The 22,424-nt window shown below is 44.5% G+C and overlaps 1 protein-coding gene across 2 annotated transcripts in view; it reads right to left on the bottom strand.

Moving 5' to 3' along the window:
- The window catches only part of DRC1 (dynein regulatory complex subunit 1), a gene marked incomplete at both ends in the record, with an annotated part of 45,968 nt that extends 27,081 nt beyond the window's left edge, over nucleotides 1-18,887 (bottom strand). For both annotated transcript variants that reach the window (XM_082672860.1, XM_082672861.1), the window contains 4 exons: nucleotides 418-601; nucleotides 3,844-3,956; nucleotides 8,922-9,006; nucleotides 18,739-18,887. In XM_082672860.1, coding sequence (XP_082528986.1) covers nucleotides 418-601; nucleotides 3,844-3,956; nucleotides 8,922-9,006; nucleotides 18,739-18,887 — 531 coding nt within the window. The remainder of the gene's footprint in view (nucleotides 1-417; nucleotides 602-3,843; nucleotides 3,957-8,921; nucleotides 9,007-18,738) is intronic.
- Nucleotides 18,888-22,424: the final 3,537 nt, after the last annotated feature.

Raw genomic sequence — 22,424 nt, 5'->3', positions numbered from 1 at the left:
TCGGGAGAGGCTGGGGTGTCTGGAGGCCATGGGCTCAGCTCGGGGCAAAGTCTCAACGAGCAGCACAGGATCAGACCCCTCAATGACTACTTGCTGCAAATCTCCCTGCAGCCTCCCAGAAAGCCCAGGGTGCTCCAGCTAAGCAATGAATAATATCCTATGACAAGCCATAATGGAAAAGAACATGAAAGAGAATGTATATATATGTATAAGTGAGTCACTTTGCTGTACAGCAGTAATTAACACAACATTGTAATTCAACCATACTTCAATAAAAAATAAATTTAAAAAAGTGTATTGCCTGAGCTATATCGCATTCTGGGTAACGAAGTAAAGCCTCGGCCTTTCTCATTTCAGGAGAAGCTAACATCCCCCAGCTCCATCCCCGGCAGCCAGGACCGAGGGCCAGGCTCTTGCCTGCTGTAACTCGCTGATCAGCTTGTTCTTATCTTCTACCAGCCCAGCGCAGTGCACCTGCTGGGCGTTGAGCATTTCCCACAGCTCCTGGGGGATCCTCTTCTGTTTGCCCTCCTCCCACTTCATGGCGATCTCATCAAATTTGTCCTGACTGGTCTTGACCTCATTCTCCAGCTTTTCAAGTCTGCAAATACAAACAGCCCAGCTCCTGAGGCTGCCTTCCAAGAAAGCAGTCTGGTTCTCTAGGGTCTGTAAAACAGGCCCAGGTACTCAGCTCTGCCTGAAAACCAAACCGGGCTCTGAGAAATCTTCTTTTAGTTTAATGCTTGACTCCAAGTAACTGAGACCAAATAAACAAAGTGACACATAACAAAAACGGATCAACATTAAGGCTGTACACACACACACACACACACATACACACACACACACACACACAGATCAAGAGTCAATTTGTCACATACTTCTAAGATGGTGACACACAGCAGTTAACCACTTGGTCACAAGTCCCATAGCTTGTGTTCAAATACTGATTTTGCCACTTGGCTCTCAACTTTAGAGAAATTGCTTAACTTCTGCAGGCCCCATTTTTCTCATCTGTAGAATAGAGAGGATGAAAGGATCAACTGTTGACAAAAAATGCACAATGTGAGAGTTGCGAGTTAAGTTTTATTGGGGGCAAAATGAGGACCTCAGCCCGGAAGACAGAGTTTCAGATAACTCTGAGAAATTGCTCCTGGGAGGCGCTGGGAGGAGCCTGGATAAATAGGAGTTTTGCAGGCAGTTGGGAACGTCAAAAGATTACTGTTAAAGGAAACCAGATATCTCAAGTTAAGGAATTTAGCGCTTTTCTATGTATGGGAAGATGCAAGAGCCTGGGCTCACTCAAATCATTCCTTTGATACGCATCTCAGCTATCTGGGGCCAGCATCGTGACACATCCTGAGTTTCCTCAGGGCTCACTGCAGGGAGTGGCTGCAGTCTGATGGCTGCTAGATGACAGGTATTCTTTTCAACCCTGAGTCTCCTCAGGGCTCACTGGCTCACGCTGGAGGGCTGCAATCGTTGATGACTGTGACATCCTTTGTTTATTAATATGGCAGGAAATATTCCATTTATAAATATTCCATTCCATTTATAAATACTCCACTTATCACTACCTTCCTATGGCTGTTGTCAGGATTAAATAAAATTATTCCCAGCACAGTAGTCACTTAACAAATGGCACTCATTATTTTTTACTATTGACATGACCTCAACTGTCTGGCCATTCCTCTCCCAAATTACCAATAAATGACCAGTGGAACATACAAAAAGGAAAACTCCACCATTAGTAATGGAAAATAGAGATGATCTCCCAGAATTCCAGAAATTCCAAAGAAACCATGTGATGGAGAACACTGAGGACGGGGCTGGATAGAAAGAGGTATTAGGGCTGAGATGTGAGGCCCCTTCTGAGAACAGGGGCCAGGACATATGCCTGTGACCCTGTCCCAAATTTAACAGACTGTCCTTCTATGAGACTGTCTCCAAACGAGGGTTCAAACTCCCTTAAGGACAAGAATCACAACATAATTATCTTATGATCCCCTTCTCCTTCCCACCTTCCAAGCTAGGGTACATAGTACATCTTATAATTCAATTAACTTTTTTTTTCTAAAAAATGAGAAACAGCTGTCAGATTATCTTTCCAGAACCCACATTTATCTTGTAACTCTGTCACTAGTGACCATCCTTTTTCCTCAGAGGACCTTCCATTTTTCCTCAGGAGAAGCCTAACTCCTCAACGGGACCCTCAGGGACTTTCTGCAGCTGTCCCCGCCAATTCAGTCCCTGGTACAAGCCATGACAGGCAGTGGGAAGTTTCAAGAATAAATTATATCTTGGTGACACTGGCAAAGTTGCTGGTGGGGAGAACGACTTATGTTAAACAACTGAAAATATTGTTGTTAAAATTGTACTGTGTTAAAATTGTATTGTGGGGACTTCTCTGATGGTGCAGTGGTTAAGAATCCACCTGCCAATGCAGGGGACACGGGTTCGAGCCCTGGTCCGGGAAGAGCCCACATGCTGTGGAGCAACTAAGCCCATGCACCACAACTACTGAGCCCTCATGCCACAACTACTGAAGCCCATGCGCCTAGAGCCCGCGCTTCACGACAAGAGAAGCCACCTCAGTGAGAAGCCTGTGCACGGCAACAAAGACCCAAGGCAGCCAAAAATACATAAATAAAAATCAATCAATCAAAAAAAAATTGTACTGTGTATGTACCTACTGAGATGAGCAAAATGGCCCCGTGGGCTGTTCTTGTAATTGGACTATAGGTAGGAAATTAATTAAAGAACAAGCCAAAGGAAGAGATTACATGAGAACCTCTGTTCCTGCTGCTATCGGTCTTCTGTGGGCAAACAAAACGTAGAAGCTGACTCCTAAGCAGCTTACGCGTGCCTCCATCGGGCAAGCTGACCGCCCACAGCCTGCCTGCCAAGGCCTGGAGCTGAGGGTCGGCCGCGGGACCCCATCGTCCCTCTGACCCTCTGTCCTTCCAGGCATGGAGTCTACAAGCTGTTACATTTGCACGTAGTGCTTATGGATCTGGTTGTTATGATTAATTTAAACCCAGAACAGCCTAATGTACCTGCTCAGCCTCGTCTCTTTTCTTCCACCACCCCCCGTACATCCCTCACTCTCATGCCATTCCCAAACATCATGCAATCTCACGCCTCTGCCCAAGTTGCTCCTAAAATGCCCATTCCTTGACTCCAACTCCTCTTCATCCCTTATCGCCCAACTCAAATATCACTTTGCCTGGAAAGTTTTCTCTAATCGCTACAGAGAGAATTAAAGGCCTCCTCATATGTGTTTCCAGGACTCTTATACATGCCTTTAACACAAATCATGGTTGGGCGTTTGCACATCTGGCTCTACTAGACTGTGTACGTCAAGAGCAGAGGCCATGTCCACTCCTCTTTGTAGCCAAAGGGCTTGTACACATTAAGAAGGTAATACTGGGGGCCTCCCTGGTGGCGCAGTGGTTGAGAGTCCGCCTGCCGATGCGGGGGACGCGGGTTCGTGCCCCGGTTTGGGAAGATCCCACATGCCGCGGAGCGGCTGGGCCCGTGAGCCATGGCCGCTGAGCCTGCGCGTCCGGAGCCTGTGCTCCGCAACGGGAGAGGCCACAACAGTGAGAGGCGCGCGTACCGCAAAAAAAAAAAAAAAAAAAAAAAAAAAAAGAAGGTAATACTTAGGAGGAGGGAAGCAACGAGGGAGGGAGGGAGGGAAGGGAAGAAAGGAGGAGGGAGGATTCGTAAGGGGCAAGAAGTGGATTCTACTAGATAGGTTTGACAAAGACAGGGAGAATTTGAGGACCCAGAGAGGAGATACTTCACTGCAGAGCCGGGGCGGGGGGCGGTCCTCACCCTCACCTCTGACGCTTTATCTCCTCTTCCTCGACTCTCCTGTGGACCTCCCTGATATCTGCAGCTACCTGGATATTTGTCACCAACTCAGTGCCACAGAGCAGCAGCTTAGCCAACTTCTGAAAACCAATAAGAATGTATAAAGTTAGAAACATTTGCACAACTGTCTGTAGGTGTTCAATCCAACCAAACAGGAATTAAAAGCTACCTTAAGGGACTTCCCTGGTGGTCCAGTGGTAAAGAATCTGCCTTCCAATGCTGGGGACGCGGGTTCGATCCCTGATCGGGGAAATGAGATCCCACGTGCGTCGGAGAAACTAAGCCCGTGTGCCTCAACTAGAGAGCCCGTGTGCTGCAAACTACAGAGCCCATGCGCTCTGGAGCCCGCGCCACAGCTAGAGAGAGAAAACCCACACGCCACAACTAGAGAGAAGCCCACATGCCGCAACTAAGACCCGACACAGGCAAAAATAAATAAATTAAAAAATAAATATTAAAAAAAATCTACCTTAAGACTTTAAAGCGTAGCATCTACTTAGCAACCTGTTTCCACCAGGACACTTGTGATGTGATGTTACAGCTTACAATTTAATAGCACTCTGCAATTCTGGAGGTACTTTAGTTTATTCTCGTTAAAGGAGGGACCAGCCTATCAGTACGCGGGCATCCTCTCTGGGTACATCTCAGCACTTTCCCCAGCAGACTTCCAAGTGACTGACACTGCCAGGGTCCTTTCTAAGAAGCTCAGCTGGGGATGTGAGACACATAATAATAATTGTCCTCCAATGTCCATTTCCCCCTCTTCTTTTAATAACAGAACACCCAAATTTTAGCTAGGCATTTGACCTCCCAAAATAGATACATCTCCCAACCTCCCTTGCAGCTAGATTGCAATCTGACCAATAACACATGAGCAGAAGTGTATGTGCCACTTCTGAATTGTGCCTTGAAGGGGAAAGGTGTGCCCTCTGCTGCCCCCTTTTTCTCTGTCTCCCAGGCTGGCATGTGATGCTAAAGTATGACGTGGTGAGCAGACGAAGGCAACCTAAGCAAGGGTGGAAGGAGGTGAGGTTCCCAGCCTCAAAGAAACCCCCATCAGCCCTGGACTATTTCTGCTCTGAACTGTTTATTACGTGAACCAGAGAAATAAGCTTCTACCTTGTTTAAGCTAATGTTACGTGGAACCTCTTGCTATAGGTGTTCTAATACAGGAGAGAATTGTAGCCGACTGCACTGACCCCTCCCTCAAAGGCCCAGGAATTTTGCTACTGGTACCCCCCTTCTAAATTCCTCTTGGTAAATTTCACATGCAGTACCTTCCCTCCTGAACTTTTGGTGATGTCATGATTTCAAGATGATAAATCCTCTCAAAAAAAGTTCAAGTATCCTTAGGTTATGCCTGAGTTTTTCCAAGTCTGTTTTGGAATTTACAAATTTTTCAACTCTCGAATCATTTCTGAACTAGGAACTTATAAATATCTCTGCTCCAGGGATTCACTGAAATGATCAGAGACTCTATTTCACCTCATTCTTCTAAGCAAATTTTGAAATACAGTTTTAATGAATACAGAACTGAACCTCCACCCAGCTATCCAGGGTACTCCAGGCCTTTTTTAAACAGCTGCAGCCTTATCACTTGTGCCAAACGGTCTTACATGCATAAGGAAGCAATGGCTTTCCTGTAGTTTTGAGCAATTTTCTATTTTCTACTCAGACAATGCGAACATCAGAAATTTCTGAATCAAGTATTTAAGTCTCAAAGTAAAACAGAAAATGTTACCATCAGATTAACAGACACACCCCTAACATTTTTGAGACCCAGGATGAGAGTTTAAGTGAAGGTCCACATACCATATATCTAAATATTTAAAAATATAATTCAGTGTAATAAACCACTAAATATGTTCTATCCACCTACCTTGGCACCTTCATAACAATTTATAAGTCCTAGTTTGAATTCAGACTACATATCAGAGTTCCTTTCAGAACTTGGTGGCTAGGGGAGAGCCAGTCTCTGGCCACCAGCCTGGAGCCCACCCCATTCTCTTCACACTCCTAGTCCTTCAGATGCAGGCATGTGAATTTCCCAGACCACACGTGCGAGCTCCATCTAAACCCCTGGTCATCCCTGAGGCCTTGTCTGCCCTGAGCAGGACAGACCCTGGGAAGAGGCCCATGCAGGCCTTGAAAGTGGGTTCAGAACCATTTGGGCAGGGAATCTGGAGTTCTGTGACACTCAGAGAGTGATCTAATGGGGGCACTTGGGCTCTGAGTAGACTTGAGGCAAGTCCACTTGAGGCGGTCCATCCAGAGGAGGGCCAGAACAAGACACAGGACCCTCCTCATTACCACTTTTATTCAATGGGCTAGAGGGCCTATCTAGAGCAATAAGGCAAGAAAAAAATTTTTAAGGTATCAAAATTGAATGGAAAAAGATAAAACTGTCATTTTCAGATGATTATATATGTAAAAAAAAACAAAAACAAAAAGAACCTACAGGTAAACTATTAGAATTAATAAATGAATTTGACCAGGTTGCTGGATATCAGATCAATATATAAAACCCAATTGTGGAAAAAAAAAAAAAGAAAAAACAATTGTGGGCTTCCCTGGTGGCGCAGTGGTTGAGAGTCCGCCTGCCAATGAAGGGGACACGGGTTCGTGCCCCGGTCCGGGAAGATCCCACATGCCGCGGAGCGGCTGGGCCCGTGAGCCGTGGTCGCTGAGCCTGCGCGTCCAGAGCCTGTGCTCCGCAAGGGGAGAGGCCACAACAGTGAGAGGCCCATGCACCACAAAAGAAAAAAAACCCAAAAAAACCAATTGTACTTTTACATAATCAACAATGAACAATTATAACTTCAAGAAGAAGTATAGGGACTTCCCTGGTGGTGCAGTGGTTAAGAATCTGCCTGCCAACACAGGGACACGGGTTCAATCCCTGGTCCGGGAAGCAACTAAGCCATGGAGCAACTAAGCCCATGCGCCACAACTACTGAGCCCTCGTGCCACAATTACTGAAGCCTGCACTCCCTAGGGCCTGTACTCCACAACAAGAGAAGCCACCGCAATGAGAAGCCCTGGCACCGCAACGAAGAGTAGCCCCCGCTCGCTGCAACTAGAGAAAGCCCGCACGCATCCGTGAAGACCTAGTGCAGCCAAAAATAAATAATAATTAAAAAAAGAAAATGTATAAAGCATTGCTGAGTGAAATTAAAGAATACTTAAATAAAAGGAGGGATAATTTATCCTCACAGATTATAAATCTCTATATTGGTAAGATATTAATTTTTTCCCAAATTGATCTATAGATTCAATCCGATCTCAATTAAAACCCCAGCTGCTTTTTTTTGGTGGAAATTGAGAAGCTAATTCTAAAATTTATATGGAAATGCAAAGGGTCAAGAACAGCCAAGACCATCTTGAAGAACCACAAAGTTGGAGGACTTACCCTACCAGATATCAAGGCCTGTCGTGCAGCTACAGTAATTAAAATAGTGTGGAATTGGCATAAAGACCTTTGACCAACGGAACAGAATAGAGAATGTAGAAACAAACAAGTAGGCTCACCTGATTTGCAACAAGGGTGCATTGCAATGCAGAGGGGAGAGGATGATCTTCTCTCTAAATGGTGCTGGGTTAATTAAAGGTCCATTTAGAAAACAATGAACCTTGAGCCCCACTTTGACACCACACACAAAAATGGATTCCAGATCCGTTTTGGTCTAAGATTATAGACCCAAATGTAAACAGTAAAACGATGAGGCTTCTAGAAGAAAACTTTAAAAAGTTGGAGTAGACCAAGATTAAACAGGAAACAAGAAGAACTATCATTTAAAAAAACGACTGATAAGATGCAGGACAGGGGCTCCTCCTGCCCAGGTCTTAGGACAGACCTGGTTGTTAATACCTTGATATTGAGAAAGGTAGCATTTTCTTTATACATTTCTCTTCAATGGCAACACTCTTCGTGATTTAAGTCCTAAGCGAAAGGAACCTGGGAAAGCTACTGATGAAAACAACGTTATCTCTCTGGTTTTACACTCAATTTTATACTCTAAAATTGAAAATATACTGAACAGTATATCAGTATTTTCAGGATGATAGCAGTATCTACTACAACAGTATTTTCAAGATTATATATAATACCCTTTTTATTCTACACAGAAACACTCAGAGATCACCAACCTTTAGATGAAGTACCCTAAGTATAAAGGGGTGATCTGGATCAAGAACCCATAATAGTTCAAAGTTCTTTCCACTACAATAAAATATTTTATCCTTGATCCAGTACAGCACAGGTTGTCAATTATTGCTAGATACCTCTATGCTCTATAATAATATTTCAGTAATTTGAATATTTTTTTCTCCCAGTAAATACACTTCAATTTCTGCTAGCAGTGATCTCTCTTCTCCACTTTTATAAATCCCATTTAACTTTTCTAAGACCCAGCTCAAACCCCACTTTCTCCGTGGAACCTTCCCTGACCAGGCCGTCTGGATGAGCTCTTTCCCATATCTCAACGCCCACGGTGTCACTGTGCATGCAATTAATTAAGTAAACGCGGCAGTGTGCCAGTTCCGGCGCGCTGCTTTGAACTACTGTTTATCGCTCCTGCGCCTCTAGCTCCAAGTCCTTTATTCATGTCTCAGGAGCCCTTGTCATCGCCACGGGAGAGCGATCAAAGACTTCCTTTTAGAGTTTATTGGGCACAAGCTCTGCCCTACTCCACAGCTACACCAAGAGGCCCTCGCTCTCCTAGAACTTACAGTTCCACTGGGGACACCGCACGCATACACATCTTCGAAAAGTCATACAAGGCAGAAAAGTATCTAAAATGAAACGAATGGTACAGACGGGAAGTCAAAGGGTTCAACCTGCGCCGCGGAGGAATTAGTGGAAGAGTTGGGAAGTGAGATGGTCTTGAAGTCTGCGAGGAGAGGGGAAAGGGGGAGGGGAGAGGACAGGAGGGAAAAAGAAGGGAGGAGCGGGGCTTGGCACTGTAGCCCACCAAAGGCACAGCACAGGAAGAGCAAAGCCCCAGTCCTACAGGGCAGTCGCGACCCAGTAACTCCCCAGTTCTTACCAGTCTGCTTTCTTCTTTCTGTTTGTAGCTCTTGCTTTGATCTTCTTCCCTCTCCTTCCCGTCTAAATGTTCTCCAAGAGCTTCCCTGTGATGGAAAAAAGTAGAGAAACTGAAGTTACTTTTAGTACTTAGAGTCTATATTTTAAAATTTCATAGTACATCACAGTATATACAAAAATATATTCTATATGGATAAAAATTTGAATACTAAAAAAACACAATCGTAAAAACACTAGAATTAAATACAGGAGAGAACCTCTATTAGAGTAAGATCAAAGTTAGAAAAACAAAAAAGAGTGAAAGGTTTTACTTCCTAAAATTTAAACATTTTAGGAGTTCCCTGGTGGTCCAATGGTTAGGGCTCAGCCCTTTCACTGCCTTGGGCTGGGGTTCAATCCCTGGTGGGGGAACTAAGATCCCACAAGCCACGTGTCATGGCCAAAAAAAATTAACATTTTATCCTTGAAAGTCAAGGGATAAACTGGTAAAAGATATTTGACAAACTTCTGCTCTAAAATAGAATGGGATCCTTCAAATCCATACAGAAAAGACAAAATACCATTAACACAACATTGTAAATCAGCTATACTTAAATTTTTAAAAATTAAATTAATTTTTTTAAAAGACAAAATACCAAATAGGAAAATTGGCAAAGGATGTGAACAAGCAGTTTACAGAAGAAATACAAATGGCAAATAGACATTTGAAGATATGTTCAACTTCACATATAACCAGAAAAATGAAATTGAAAACCCTGTGAGGTATCCTCATTCTCCTTTCAAGAGAAAAGATTTAAAAGTTGATAGTATCTGGTGGGGCAGAGGGTGTGAGTGACCATTGATTCATACTCCATGGGTGGGAATGTGAAGGGTCACAACCCATCCAAAAGGCAATTTGGCAAGACTTTTCCAAATCTTACACGGGCCTCCCGTCTGACTGAACCTTTACGAACTTTCCACAGAAAGCTTTCACAAGTTCAAACAGAAATACGCACAAGAATGATTACTGCAGCACTCTCTCTACTAGCAGGAATGTGGAAACATTCTACATACATGTTAATAGTTGCCTGTTTAAATAACTTGTGAGGCAACAATACAAGAAAATACATTGTAGCCTATTAAAAAAAAATGATGTGCTATGTAGCAGCACAGAAAGATGCCCACAATATGTAAGTAAAAAGAGCCAGCTGTGGAACAATATGTAAAGTATAATATAGATTTTCTTCTTAAAATAGGCTTATACACATATGCACAGGAAAAATCTTGGAAGGATTTATGACCAACAGATGACAGGAATTATTTAAGGAAAGAGAACTTTACTGAGGACTTATAGTTTCTACATTTTTCTATTGCATGAATTTTATAAATAGCACATATGTGTGTATGTGTTAATCAGAAAATAAGACCAAAGATGACGGGGGAAAGATAAGGTTCCAGATTCTGGGCTTCTTTGGGGGAGGTATGGGGGAATGACCCCACCAATACCCACCCCACTTACATGGTGGAGGTCCACTGTCTCCTCTGGCGCACAGAGGCCATGAGGATTCCCAGTTCTGCCTTAAGAAAAATGAAACCATCATCTTATGACTTCAACCATGGTGAAAGAAGCAGATGCCTTTCTTGACTCTTCATTCTTTCTTGACTTTTTCTCTCCCTGACTTCCACCTTCCTTCCCTTTGTTCAAAGGTCAGCACAGCCCTACATCGTGCTACACCATTTCTGAGAGCTGGAATTGAGTTAGCACCCCTCACCCCACTCCCAATCCAGCTGAAACTCTTTTTCCTCGTCATTTCATTCACTTCCATACCCTTATTGAACCTACTCATTGCCCTTACCAGGAAAACGATTTGTTTCATTCTACTCAGGGCTTCAGATATTGCCAGGCTCATGGTGTTCTCATTACCATCCAAAACACACTCACTCACCTGACTTTCTACTTTGACCACCAATTAATTACCACCTCTGTCTAAATAATCCTTCCAACTACTTCCTGGAGCAAAGACCTGTGCTTCAGAAAGAAAAATAACTATGCTACACATTCTTATCATCTAGTTTCAGCCTTAATCCCACTGCTGCCTTGTACTTATCATTTCTGACTGCCTAGCGCCACACTGTCCAGTATGATAGCCACTAACCACATGTGGCTGTTGAGCGCTTGAAATGATCTAAACTGAAATGTGCTATGAGTGTAAAATATGGACTAGATGGATTCTGAAGACTTTCAATAAAAAAAATGCAAAATATCTCAATATGATTTATACTGATTACATGTTAAAATAATATTTTTATATAGTGAGTTCAACAAGATAAATTACAAAAGTTAATTTCACCTGTTCTATTTTTTAATGTGGATGCTAATTTACGTATTGTGTTTCTCTTGGTCGGTGCTGACCTATCGTATTCCCTAACGTTGCCATCCCAGGCTTCTCTCTCCTCAGGTTTGAGCTGGATCCCTCTTTTGGGAAACTGCTTCCCCACCACTGCCACCCATATGGGCTCAGTGGGAGCTGCCATCTTGAATAACCATACCTCCAGGCAAGTCATAGTCCTTTCTCAGGACTTAAAAAATTGAAACGTAATTGATTGTTCGGCTGGGTTTAGAGCTCCAGGTTGAAAACCGTTTTCTTTAGAACTTTGAGGGCATTGCTCATGGTCTTCTGGTGTCCACTGTTGCTACTTACGAAACCAGACGTCACCCTGTTTCGTAATCCTTTCTTTGTATGTGAGAGTCGTCATTACTATTGTCATCGCTGTTCACTCTGGAAGCTTGCAGGACCCTTCTTTCGGGTCTTGGTGTTCTGAACATGCTCAGTGGTGTGCCTGGGGTGGGTCTACTTTCATTCATTCTGCTGTCAGGTGGCCCCTTTCAACCAGGGAACTCAGGATCTTCTGAGAAATGTTCTTGAATTCTTTCAGTGATCATTTCCACCCTTCTGTTTACTCTCTCTTTCTGGATCTAGAAAGCAGATACTAGATCTCCTGGACTAGTCCTCTAATTTTTTTTTTTTTTTTTTTTTTTTTTTTGCAGTACGCAGGCCTCTCACTGTTGTGGCCTCTCCCGTTGCGGAGCACAGGCTCCGGACGTGCAGGCTCAGCGGCCGTGGCTCACGGGCCCAGCCGCTCCGCGGCATGTGGGATCTTCCCGGACTGGGGCACGAACCCGTGTCCCCTTCATCGGCAGGCGGACTCTCAACCATTGCGCCACCAGGGAAGCCCTAGTCCTCTAATTTTTAAAAAATCTTTTTCTCTACTAGTTTCTATCTTTTTTCCTTTTCGTTCTATCTCCCAGGCAATTCCATTACCTTTACTTCCCAACCCTTCTACTGTTTCCCATTTCGACCTTATTTTTAATTTCCAAGAGCTCTGTTTTGATCTCTAGATTATTTTAGTAGCATCCTATTCTTGTTTCATGTTTGCAATTATCTTTTCTTTTTTCTCTGAGGATCCTTTTTTTAAAAACTTTTATTTTTGGCTGCGTTGGGTCTTCATTGTGGTGTGTGGGCTTCTCATTGCGGTGGCTTCTCTTGTTGCGGAGCACAGGCTCTAGGTGCGCGGGCTTCAGTAGTCGTGGTGCATGGGCTCTAGAGCACAGGCTCAGTAGTTGTGGCGCACAGGCTTAGTTGCTCCACGGCATGTGGGATCTTCCTGGACCAGGGATCGAACCCGTGTCTACTGCATTAACAGGAAGATTCTTTTTTTATTTTTAACATCTTTATTGGAGTATAATTGCTTTACATTGTTGTGTTAGTTTCTGCTGTATAACAAAGTGAATCAGCTATACATATACATATATCTCCATATCCCCTTCCTCTTGCGTCTCCCTCCCACCCTCCCTGTCCCACCCCTCTAAGTGGTCACAAAGCACCAAGCTGATCTCCCTGTGCTATGCAGCTGCTTCCCATTAGCTATCTATTTTACATTTGGTAGTGTATATATGTCAATGCCACTCTCTCACTTTGTCCCAGCTTACCCTTCCCCCTCCCCATATCCTCAAGTCCATTATCTACACCAGCGTCTTTATTCCTGTCCTGCCTCTAGGTTCTTCAGAACCTTTTTTTTTTTAGATTCCATATATATGTGTTAGCATACAGTACTTGTTTTTCTCTTTCTGACTTACTTCACTCTGTATGAAAGACTCTAGGTCCATCTACCTCACTACAAATAACTCAATTTCATTTCTTTTTATAACTCAATATGCCATTGTATATATGTGCCACATCTTTATCCATTCATCTGTTGATGGACACTTAGGTTGCTTCCATGTCCTGGCTATTGTAAATAGAGCTGCAATGAACATTGTGGTACATGACTCTTTTTGAATTATGGTTTTCTCAGGGTATGTGCCCAGTAGTGGGATTGCTGGGTCATATGGTAGTTCTATTTTTAGTTTTTTAAGGAACCTCCATACTGTTCTCCATAGTGGTTGTATCAATTTACATTCCCACCAACGGTGCAAGAAGGTTCCCCGTTCTCCACACCATTTATTTCTCCAGCATTTATTGTTTGTAGATTTTTTGATGACGGCCATTCTGACTGGTGTGAGGTGATACCTCATTGTAGTTGTGATTTGCATTTCTCTAATGATTAGCGATGTTGAGCATTCTTTCATGTGTTTGTTGGCGATCTGTATATCTTCTTCTGAGGATTAATGACAGTCATTTTTTCCTTTTTTCTCTCTTTTCTTTTTTATTTTTTGGCCGTGCTGCACAGCATGCGAGATCTTAGTTCCCCAACCAGGGATCGAACCCTGCATTGGAAGCATGGAGTCTTAACCACTGGACTGCCACAGAAGTCCCTGTCTTTCTTTTTTAATTGAAGTAAAATTGGTATATAACATTATCTAAGTTTCAAGTGTACTTAAAGACAGTGTTTTCATTGTGTTTTGTTGTTTTCTTCCTACATGGTCTCAATTTCCTCTAAGTTGCTTTTTTCTGTTTATTCATTTTGGTGTCTACCTTTCACGTTAAACACTTTCTTCAGACGTCTCAAAATCCTTGGCTACCTTTCCATGCTAAGGCGAAAAAGCTTATGAAAGTGCTGAGTGCAAGTGTGTGGTATAACAGTTGTGAACTTCAGTGCAGGACAATCTACCTGAACCATTTCCCGGGCAAACCTGATTTCAGTGTCTTCAAGTCCCTCCTTCTGGGCTGGTCAGATTCTGCAGAGGGATTTCTCCAGTCTCCTGCCTGCAAGGGGCAGGTCCTGCCAGCATTCCAGGAACGGGGAGGGGGAGGCGCTCAGCTCCAGTGTGCATGTGTCCGTGGAATCCCTTTGCTTTTAGTACCATGTCCTTGCCTCCTCTCTGCCCAGCATCCCCCAAACCATGCATCCTCCATTTTACTTTCTCCAAACCTCCGGTCAACTGTGCAAAGTGGGAGAAAGGTTCTTGACATCTATTAATTTTCCAATCAATTCTCCTTAGTTTAGTTCCTTCTTCACCCCTATCCGGGTAAACCTGATGCTGCCTTTTGGAGGTTTATTGCAGAGGAAATGAAGGGGGCTCTCAGCTTTCCTCACTCCTAGTTTATATTTTCATACTCTTCAATCTGCTAAGCCATTTACCATCTGTCTATATACGTCCCAGCTTCCAAAATGTTGTTGCTATTGAGTCCCCCTGTTTTGCTTGACTATGTGGGTTTATATCATTTTTACTTAATCCCTTTAAATCTCATTTTTGATAGAGATCCTAGGTAAATGCTTGTGTTCTATCCACCATCTTGACTCAGAAGTGACATCTCTCAGGAATTTGAAATGTCAACTGAAAAACTAGAGATTGAGAGTTTTGGGTGCTTTAGCCATTAATCTTATTCTTTATCTTCATATGACATTTCATTCTGTTAACAGCTTCCCCTCTAAAACTACAACTCAATGACCCACCGAGATATAGGCAGTTAGGGCAGTGGGCACCATAGGAAATCAAGGAGCCCAAGGCTAATTTTAAAACAACACAACTGACTAAAGTCGGTCTGTTTTTTATTATCACCCTGTGCCAGCAACAGAACAATTCATAAAACACTTCTTTCTGAAAAATCTTTTGTTAATCTAAGTTCCAAAAAATTGCTGCAGTACTGTTGATTTTTAAATCTTTTTTTTTGTAATTTTTGTGGGTTTTTTAATTTTTTTAATTTATTTTTGGCTGCTTTGGGTCTTAGTGGCTGCACTTGGGCTTTCTCTAGTTGCGGCAAGCAGTGGCTTCTCTTGTTGCAGGACACAGGATTTAGGAGTGCGGCCTTCAGTAGTTGTGGCATGTGGGCTCAGTAGTTGCAGCACGTGGGCTCTAGAGCACAGGCCCAGTAGTTGTGGCTTAGTTGCTCTGCCGCATGTGGGATCTTTGCGGACCAGGGATTGAACCCCTGTCCCCTGCATTGGCAGGCGGATTCTTAACCACTGTGCCACCAGGGAAATCCCTACTGTTTTTTAATAATATATATGTAAGCGTCAATATAGCACCTTTCTATTTCTTATCCTTGAAGGAGGAAGTTAATTTGTAGAACTTGCAATTATACAGTTGGTCTCTGACACACAGACTCAGCTACGCATAGGACTTAAAAAATTGTGTTTTGAGAGCACATTTGAAATGGTTCAGAACTGTCCCAGCTCACTTCAGCGCAGGGCACGTCCACAACCCCCCAGGTACTATATATCCCAGCAGATTAGGGATTTGACATAAACAACACTAGCCCAGTTATTAGAAACATGAAGAAACTGAACCTGAGTTACTTCTATTCTGTCATTCTATACACAATTCATTCTCTAAGTCTTGCAAATTCACTCCTTTGGGAACATTTCTTCATATGCTTTTTTCTTCCTTTTTTCCCCAAAACACATGTAATTTTTCTTTTGGCCACGCTGTGGGATCTTAGTTCCCCAACCAGGGATCGAACCCAGGCCCTCAGCAGTGAAAGTGCAGAGTCCTAACCACTAGACCACCAGGGAATTCCCTACATGTAATTTAAAAGTATTCATTGGGACTTCCCTGGTGGCGCAGTGGTTAAGAATCCACCTGCCAATGCAGGGGACACGGGTTCGAGCCCTGGTACGGGAAGATTCCACATGCCATGGAGCAACTAAGCCCGTGCGCCACAACTACTGAGCCTGCGCTCTAGAGCCCGTGAGCCACAACTACTGAAGGCCCCGTGCCTAGAGCCCGAGCTCTACAGCAAGAGAAGTCACCACAATGAGAAGGCTGCGCGCAGAAACGAAGACCCAACGCAGCCAAAAATAATTTTTAAAAACATATATAAAAGTATTCATCCATTACTTCTTTCTCATTTTGTATTGTAAATTTTATTTTTATTTTTTAAAAATTACCGGCATGGTAATATAACAAAGTTCAATAAAAGAAAATGTTCATTGTCTGCTTTTCTTTTCAGGCTATTGTTATTATCTGTGTTTTAGAAATTACCTGCTCCAGGCGTCAAATTCATTAGGTACGCTACTGCACCTCACTTATTTGTTTTTCTACCAGCCTCAACTGGCCATTCTATCTTATTCTCCTTGTCAGCGTTTCCTCTTCCATCAACTTCTAAATGCTGGGCTTTCTTAAGACTTAGCCATGAACACTTTTCTCATCCCTTTTTAATCCTCTTTCCCAGTGTAATTTAATTCATTCCTATGGTTTAAAATACAATCATAATGCTGCTGACTCTTTGCACTGGTCCCTCTAATCCAGATCTCTCCTGAGTTAAGACCCATACCCAACTGCCTAGTGGACATCTCAATTTTAATGTCTTACAAAATTTGACTTCCCTTAATATGGACAAAACCAAACCTTTGATTTTCAACTCCTGCCTTACTGCCCCCATCACTGTCTTTACCGTCTCAATAAAAGGTACTGCCATCTATCTACCCAGCTGTTCAAGCCATTCTAGCTTTTCCCCTGCGTTTCATCAGCATGTCCAATCAATCAGTAAATCCAGTCAATTTCAATTCCAAAATATGTCTGGAGTGTATCTGCTTTATCTCCAAACCACTGCCACTAACTAGTTCAGACCAACTGCATCTCTCACCTGGACAAATACAACTGCTTCCTAACTGGACTCCTTACTTTCACTTCTGGCTCCTCCAAACCATTCCCCAAAGAGCAAGCAGAGTGATCTTAACATACTTAGAAATTTGAGAAATTCTCACACTAGGTCCTTGGCCTGTGGGTAAGAGCTATCATCATGTGGAAGGTCAAATGGACACTCCGAAACTTCACCCGAGTGCATGAAAAAGCAGTATTGTCAACTGGGGGAGATGGTGGGGATTAGTGTCACCCTTAGGGATCTCAAGGATTTGGGAGTGGTGGTGCCTATCAAATCTCCATTTAATTCACTGGTCTGGTCCCTGCAAAAACTGGATGGATCCAAGATAATGTCAATTACTGCAAGCTCAACCAAGCAGCAGTCCTGATCGCAGCTGACATGCAGGTCGGGTGTCTTTGCTACAGCAGGTTACTGTGGCCTTAGGGACATGGAATGTAGCCACTGATTGGGCCAAATGCATTATTTTCTACCTCAATCAGGAAAAAGGATCAGGAAGTTCACATTTACGTGGAACGGATAATGTATACTCACATAGGCCTCTCACTCACAGAGCCATGTTAACTCTCCTGATCTGTCAAAATATAGTCTGAATAGATCAGGACCATCTGAATATCCCACAGAACATCACATTGATCTATACATCAGGGTTGGCAAACATTGGCCTATGGGTCAAATCTGACCCACCTGTTTTTGTATGGCCCACAAGTGAAGAATGATTTTTACATTTTCAAATTTTTTTTTTTTTAAGATCAAGATGAATAGGCAGAGCGCAGAGGATTTTAGGGCACTGAAACTATTCTGTACAATACGGTAATGGTGGAAACATGTCATTATATATCTATCAAGATCCATCAGTTGTAGCAGATGTACCACTCTGGTGGGGAAGGTTGATAGTCGAGGAGGTTATACATGTGTAGGGCTAGGGGGTATATGGGAAATCTCTGTACTTTCCACTCAATTTTTCTGTGAACCTAAAACTTCTCTAAAGTATGAAATTTATTAATTTAGAAAAAAAGATCTAAATATGAGGGATATTTTGTGACACATGAACATTATATGAAATTCAGATTTCAGTGTTCTTTAGTAAAGTTTTATTGGAACCCAGCCACATCACTTTAGGGCCCTTGTGTCCAAAGGCCAGCAGACAAGAAGAGAAGCACCATCTTGGCAGGGCAGCTGACCGTGACCAGCAGGACAAGGTATAAGTGCTGTCACACTGAGAGGGTGTTCAGGGGGTCACGCAGGTTCACCTTTGTACCCCCTTAAGACAAGGCCACTCTGTCTGTGCATGGACAGGTGCGGCAACCCCGGCCTGAGAACGGTGTGGTTATCAGCCTCAGAGCCTGCAGGAAAAGGGTGTCACACACCCAGATAAGCCACTGAGACCAGAAGAAGTGATAGCCGAGGTCCACTCCATAACTACTTGTGGAAGGAAGGCAGGCTGGGAGGAAGGAGGAAAGAAAGACCTCGGCGGGCAGGTCATGGAGCCCGCCTCTTCAGGGTATGGCCCACAGTGCCTGGCGCAGCAGGCGCTCCATGAACATGCTGGAGGGATTATGATTTCCGTCTTTGACTTTACTAGTGTGTTCAATGTTTTAATATCCCATGCTTTGTTTGAACCTTCTGGTAGAAATGTTTTCTATCTTAACAAGAAACAAGGCCGGCTCACACGTAGGGCACGCCGCCCCCTCACCACAGGGGCTCCGGCCCGGAGAAGCCACCCCCTCATCCCCGCACCGCGTCACCGCACCCTGGGCGCTCCTTGGCGGGACCCGCCCAAACCCAGCTCACCGCCTCCGAGCTTCCAGGCGCGCCGCGATGCGGAGGCGCCGGGCCTGGATCCGCTCCTGAGGGTTATCAGAATGTATCGAGGGCCCGACAATCGGAGTGGCTAAATTCTCCTTCTCCTCCAGGACCCTCAGGGATCCCGGCGGATTCATGGCAGGTGCCTCCCGCCCCCAGGCAGCTAGCTCTGCCTGGACCACCGCCGGACTACCGCCTTGCTGCTAACAACAAGCCGTTGCTAACAACAAGTCGTTGCTAACAACAAGCCGTTGCCAGGGAAAAAGTCACCTAATCCGCAGCTGGCGTGGTTGCGCGCGCATCCCCTCAGGCTCTGCTCACTGGTGTTCCGAAAGCTATATCCCAGCTTGGGGCTTTATTCCTTTCTCCTGCAATTCGGGTAATCCCCACGAAGGCCCGGGGGTATTAACGGAGGCTGGAAGATTTAAGAGCTGCACCAAGTTGGGATTCGTCACTTACTGACCCTGATGATTGATTCTTCATTCATCAAATAAATATTCCTCAAAATCATATTCATCAAATATAATCGAGTGCCTACTCTATGCCAATCACTGTGCTAGCGCTGAGGATACAAGCGTTGTCCTTTCCTCATGGAGCGGGTAGAATAGTACGATCGCTCGGAAAGTTTGAACTAAAGTATACTGTATCCATCTACTCGTCGTCCATTCATTTTTGAGCTCCCATTGATACTTTGTGCATTCGGCCCCTATGTTCTCTAGAATATATCCATCAAGGAATTGTCTTCTGTAGCGGTTTTCAGTAGGGCTGAAACCTAGGACAATCCCACCATCACCACTCGCAATCACAAACTTAGGAAAAGGAGAGCAGAGGAAAATGGTACGGAAGGCAGGGGTTGGGGGGAGTGAAAGTTAAGTGCACAGAAGCACGATTAAACTTTTGAGGAGTCCCTTAAGAGGCACCATTTTGTGTGTGTGTGTCACATCGCCAACGAAAAATTCATAGTGCTCTTACTGAGAATTAACATCCTTTCGAAAACAAGCTGGATAACATTTGGCAGAATCTTATCCCACTGGCCTGAGGTTAACTCGGGAAAGGGCACTGGAGTAGTAAGAAAATGCAGGTCCTAATCCTAGACCGGCCCTGCAACCTTAGGTATGCCACAACTTCTTGACCGTTTTCTCAGCTGTACTGCCTGCCTACTCAAATCACAGGCAATTGTGAGGCCAAAGAAGATAATCGCGTGGTGAATAAGACCTACCCAGAGGCAAATGGAGTTTTCTTTTTTCTTTTTTGCTTTCTTCATGAGCCTTTACTGGGTGTTCTGGGGGCAAGGGAGAGGTCCAGCCGCATAGAAATGAGAGGGGGTGGGTCTCAGGATGAACTGCTGGACTCCGTGATGCTCTTGGAATAAGTCACATCTTTACGTAGCCGCTGGGGGGGTCCTCTCTGGGTCTCTGGGGGTTGATTCCTCTCCCCACTTCAAGGGACCCTCTCGGCCTTGGCTGCCCAGAGGAGCCTGGTCCAGGAGGGTCTCCAACTGCAGAGATGGGGTGACTGGGCCTGGGGCTGGGGCAAGATTTGGGAGCCAGATGCCGCTTGCGGGTGGGGGGCCGGGGGAAAGAGATCGAATAGAAGCTTTGGCCCTTCTGATTCTTGCTGGGGATGTCCAGCACCTTCCCCTCCACAGGCCATGCCTCACTCTTCCTTGGGGGCCCTCCGGGGCTGGTATAGGGCATTGCTGTAGAGTGGATTCCCTGCGTCTCCGTTCCGGCAGCGGCGGCGGCCCCAGATCCGGGCGCCCAGAGCAAAAGCAGCCACGGCCACGGCCCCCGGTCACCAGCAGCGCGGAGAGTCCTGGGGGGCTGTGGTGGTTTGTGGGCGGTCTGACTGGGGGCGGGGCACGGTGGGAGGAGGGCGGGGCTGGAGGTGGGATCGGAGTTTTCTTTTTTAAATTAATTTTTCCAAGTGTACAAGTGGTAGGGAGATTTAGGAGTGCCAAAATCTTGGAGCAGTCAAGAGTCCAACACCTGCCTGGATCCTTGTCCCATATCTAGCTGGGGTGAGGAGTCTGGAGGGCGGGGGAGGGGAACGAGTTTTCTTCGGGCCTCAATCTCTCTCCTTTAGTTGTGACCTCCAGCTTTAACCTTCCCTAGGGGCTGAGGAATCAGAGGCAAGATATAGTTCTGACCCCTAACTCCTCTAGGTCCCGGTTCATGTCTCCACCACCTGTGAGAAGAGACACAAGCACAAGCGTGTGTGCCTGTCTACGGCTGGGAGTAGGATGCCACGAGAAAGTCAGTGGGAATCGGCGGTCACACGAGAGATGGGAGAGAGAGCAAAGGTACCATGAAGACTCATAGAGCGATCAATAAGCTGCTTGGCCTAAAGCCAGACATTTTTTGTGATAAGGAATCTGACTCCCTTTTTTGCTGTTTGAGCTTTTAAGCCTCATGCCTTTTCTCCCCTTTGCTCCACATCTGGGCAGCTGACTTAAAAAAAAACAAGAACAAAAAACCCTGGGTGCTCTCTCCTTTGGTGGGAGGTTCTTACTGTGTGTGCTGGGTACCCTCATCCTGGCCCTACCTCCCAACCATAACAATACCCCAGGCCAGCCTCCTTTCCTGGCTCTCTCCAGACATTTCCCAGCCAGCTGGGAGGTCTTTGCTGCTGTCACAGACAGCCTCAATTATATAAATAACAAACCTTTTTCATAGGTGTGGAAAAAAAGACACTCTCATTCACTGCTGGAAAGACACCCTTTAGGAAGACAGTGTGCCAGTAGCAACAGTTTAAATAAGCATATGCACTGAGTAGGCAATCCCACTTAAAAGAATTATCCTTGAGAGATAACAGATCTAGGCTATAGCCCCATGGGGCCAAAATTACATCAGTAATTTTTTAAAGTTTATCAGTAGCTAAACCCAAGCTGGTTGCCCCTGCTGAGTGTCAGGCCGGTGCTAGGTGTTTGAGGTTTGCATTTAGAAGGGAGGGGATAACTGCTACTGCGACCAAGAAGTTCGGAGAGCAGGGGATTAAGAGCACATTAAGCCAGGGAATTAGCCTGGGTTAAAATATGGGACATTTCCTCCCTCACCTTCTTTAAACCTGTTACAGAAGAAAATTTTAAATGCCCACTGCCAGAACTGGGAGATCAATTCTGATGTTAAAAAAATAGGAAATATTCTCCTCAGAAGCCATGTTAGAAAATATGAGTTTTTATAAGAGCTTATGGTTTGTTCACATACTAAAGTTTAGGTGTGTTAAGTGTGGGTTATTAAGCTCTTGTGGAATTAGCCTGGGAAATTAACAGCATACATTAACAATCTTTCTGTGGGAAGATGTTTTTGAGTATGAAACCACCACCTTACAAGCTAATATAAGTGTGATCCAGTTATTGTGAGAACAATAAATATTGCACAGTACCCAGTTCGGGGAGAGTCAAGAGCTGTATATTATGAAAAGCTGTTACTGCCACGTTCCTAGTACTCTGCTCTCTGAAACAAGTCACAGGACTACAGAACACCCGGGAGCTGATCAAACAAAACAAAACCTTTTAATGTTTTGCTCTACATTAACCAATGATTCTCTGAGACAAGGGACTGGACATTATTTTTCTCCCCATAGCTCCCCTCCCCTTTTGCACCTGCCAAGGAAAAGCAAAGAAGACAATCTGAAAACAATTAAAAGGATTTAAAAATCATTTTCTCTTTACT

The sequence above is a fragment of the Grampus griseus genome (genome assembly GCF_964374135.1).
Source record: "Grampus griseus genome assembly, chromosome: 15".
NCBI classification, from domain to species: domain Eukaryota; kingdom Metazoa; phylum Chordata; class Mammalia; order Artiodactyla; family Delphinidae; genus Grampus; species Grampus griseus.
This window is presented reverse-complemented; position numbering and strand designations above follow the sequence as displayed.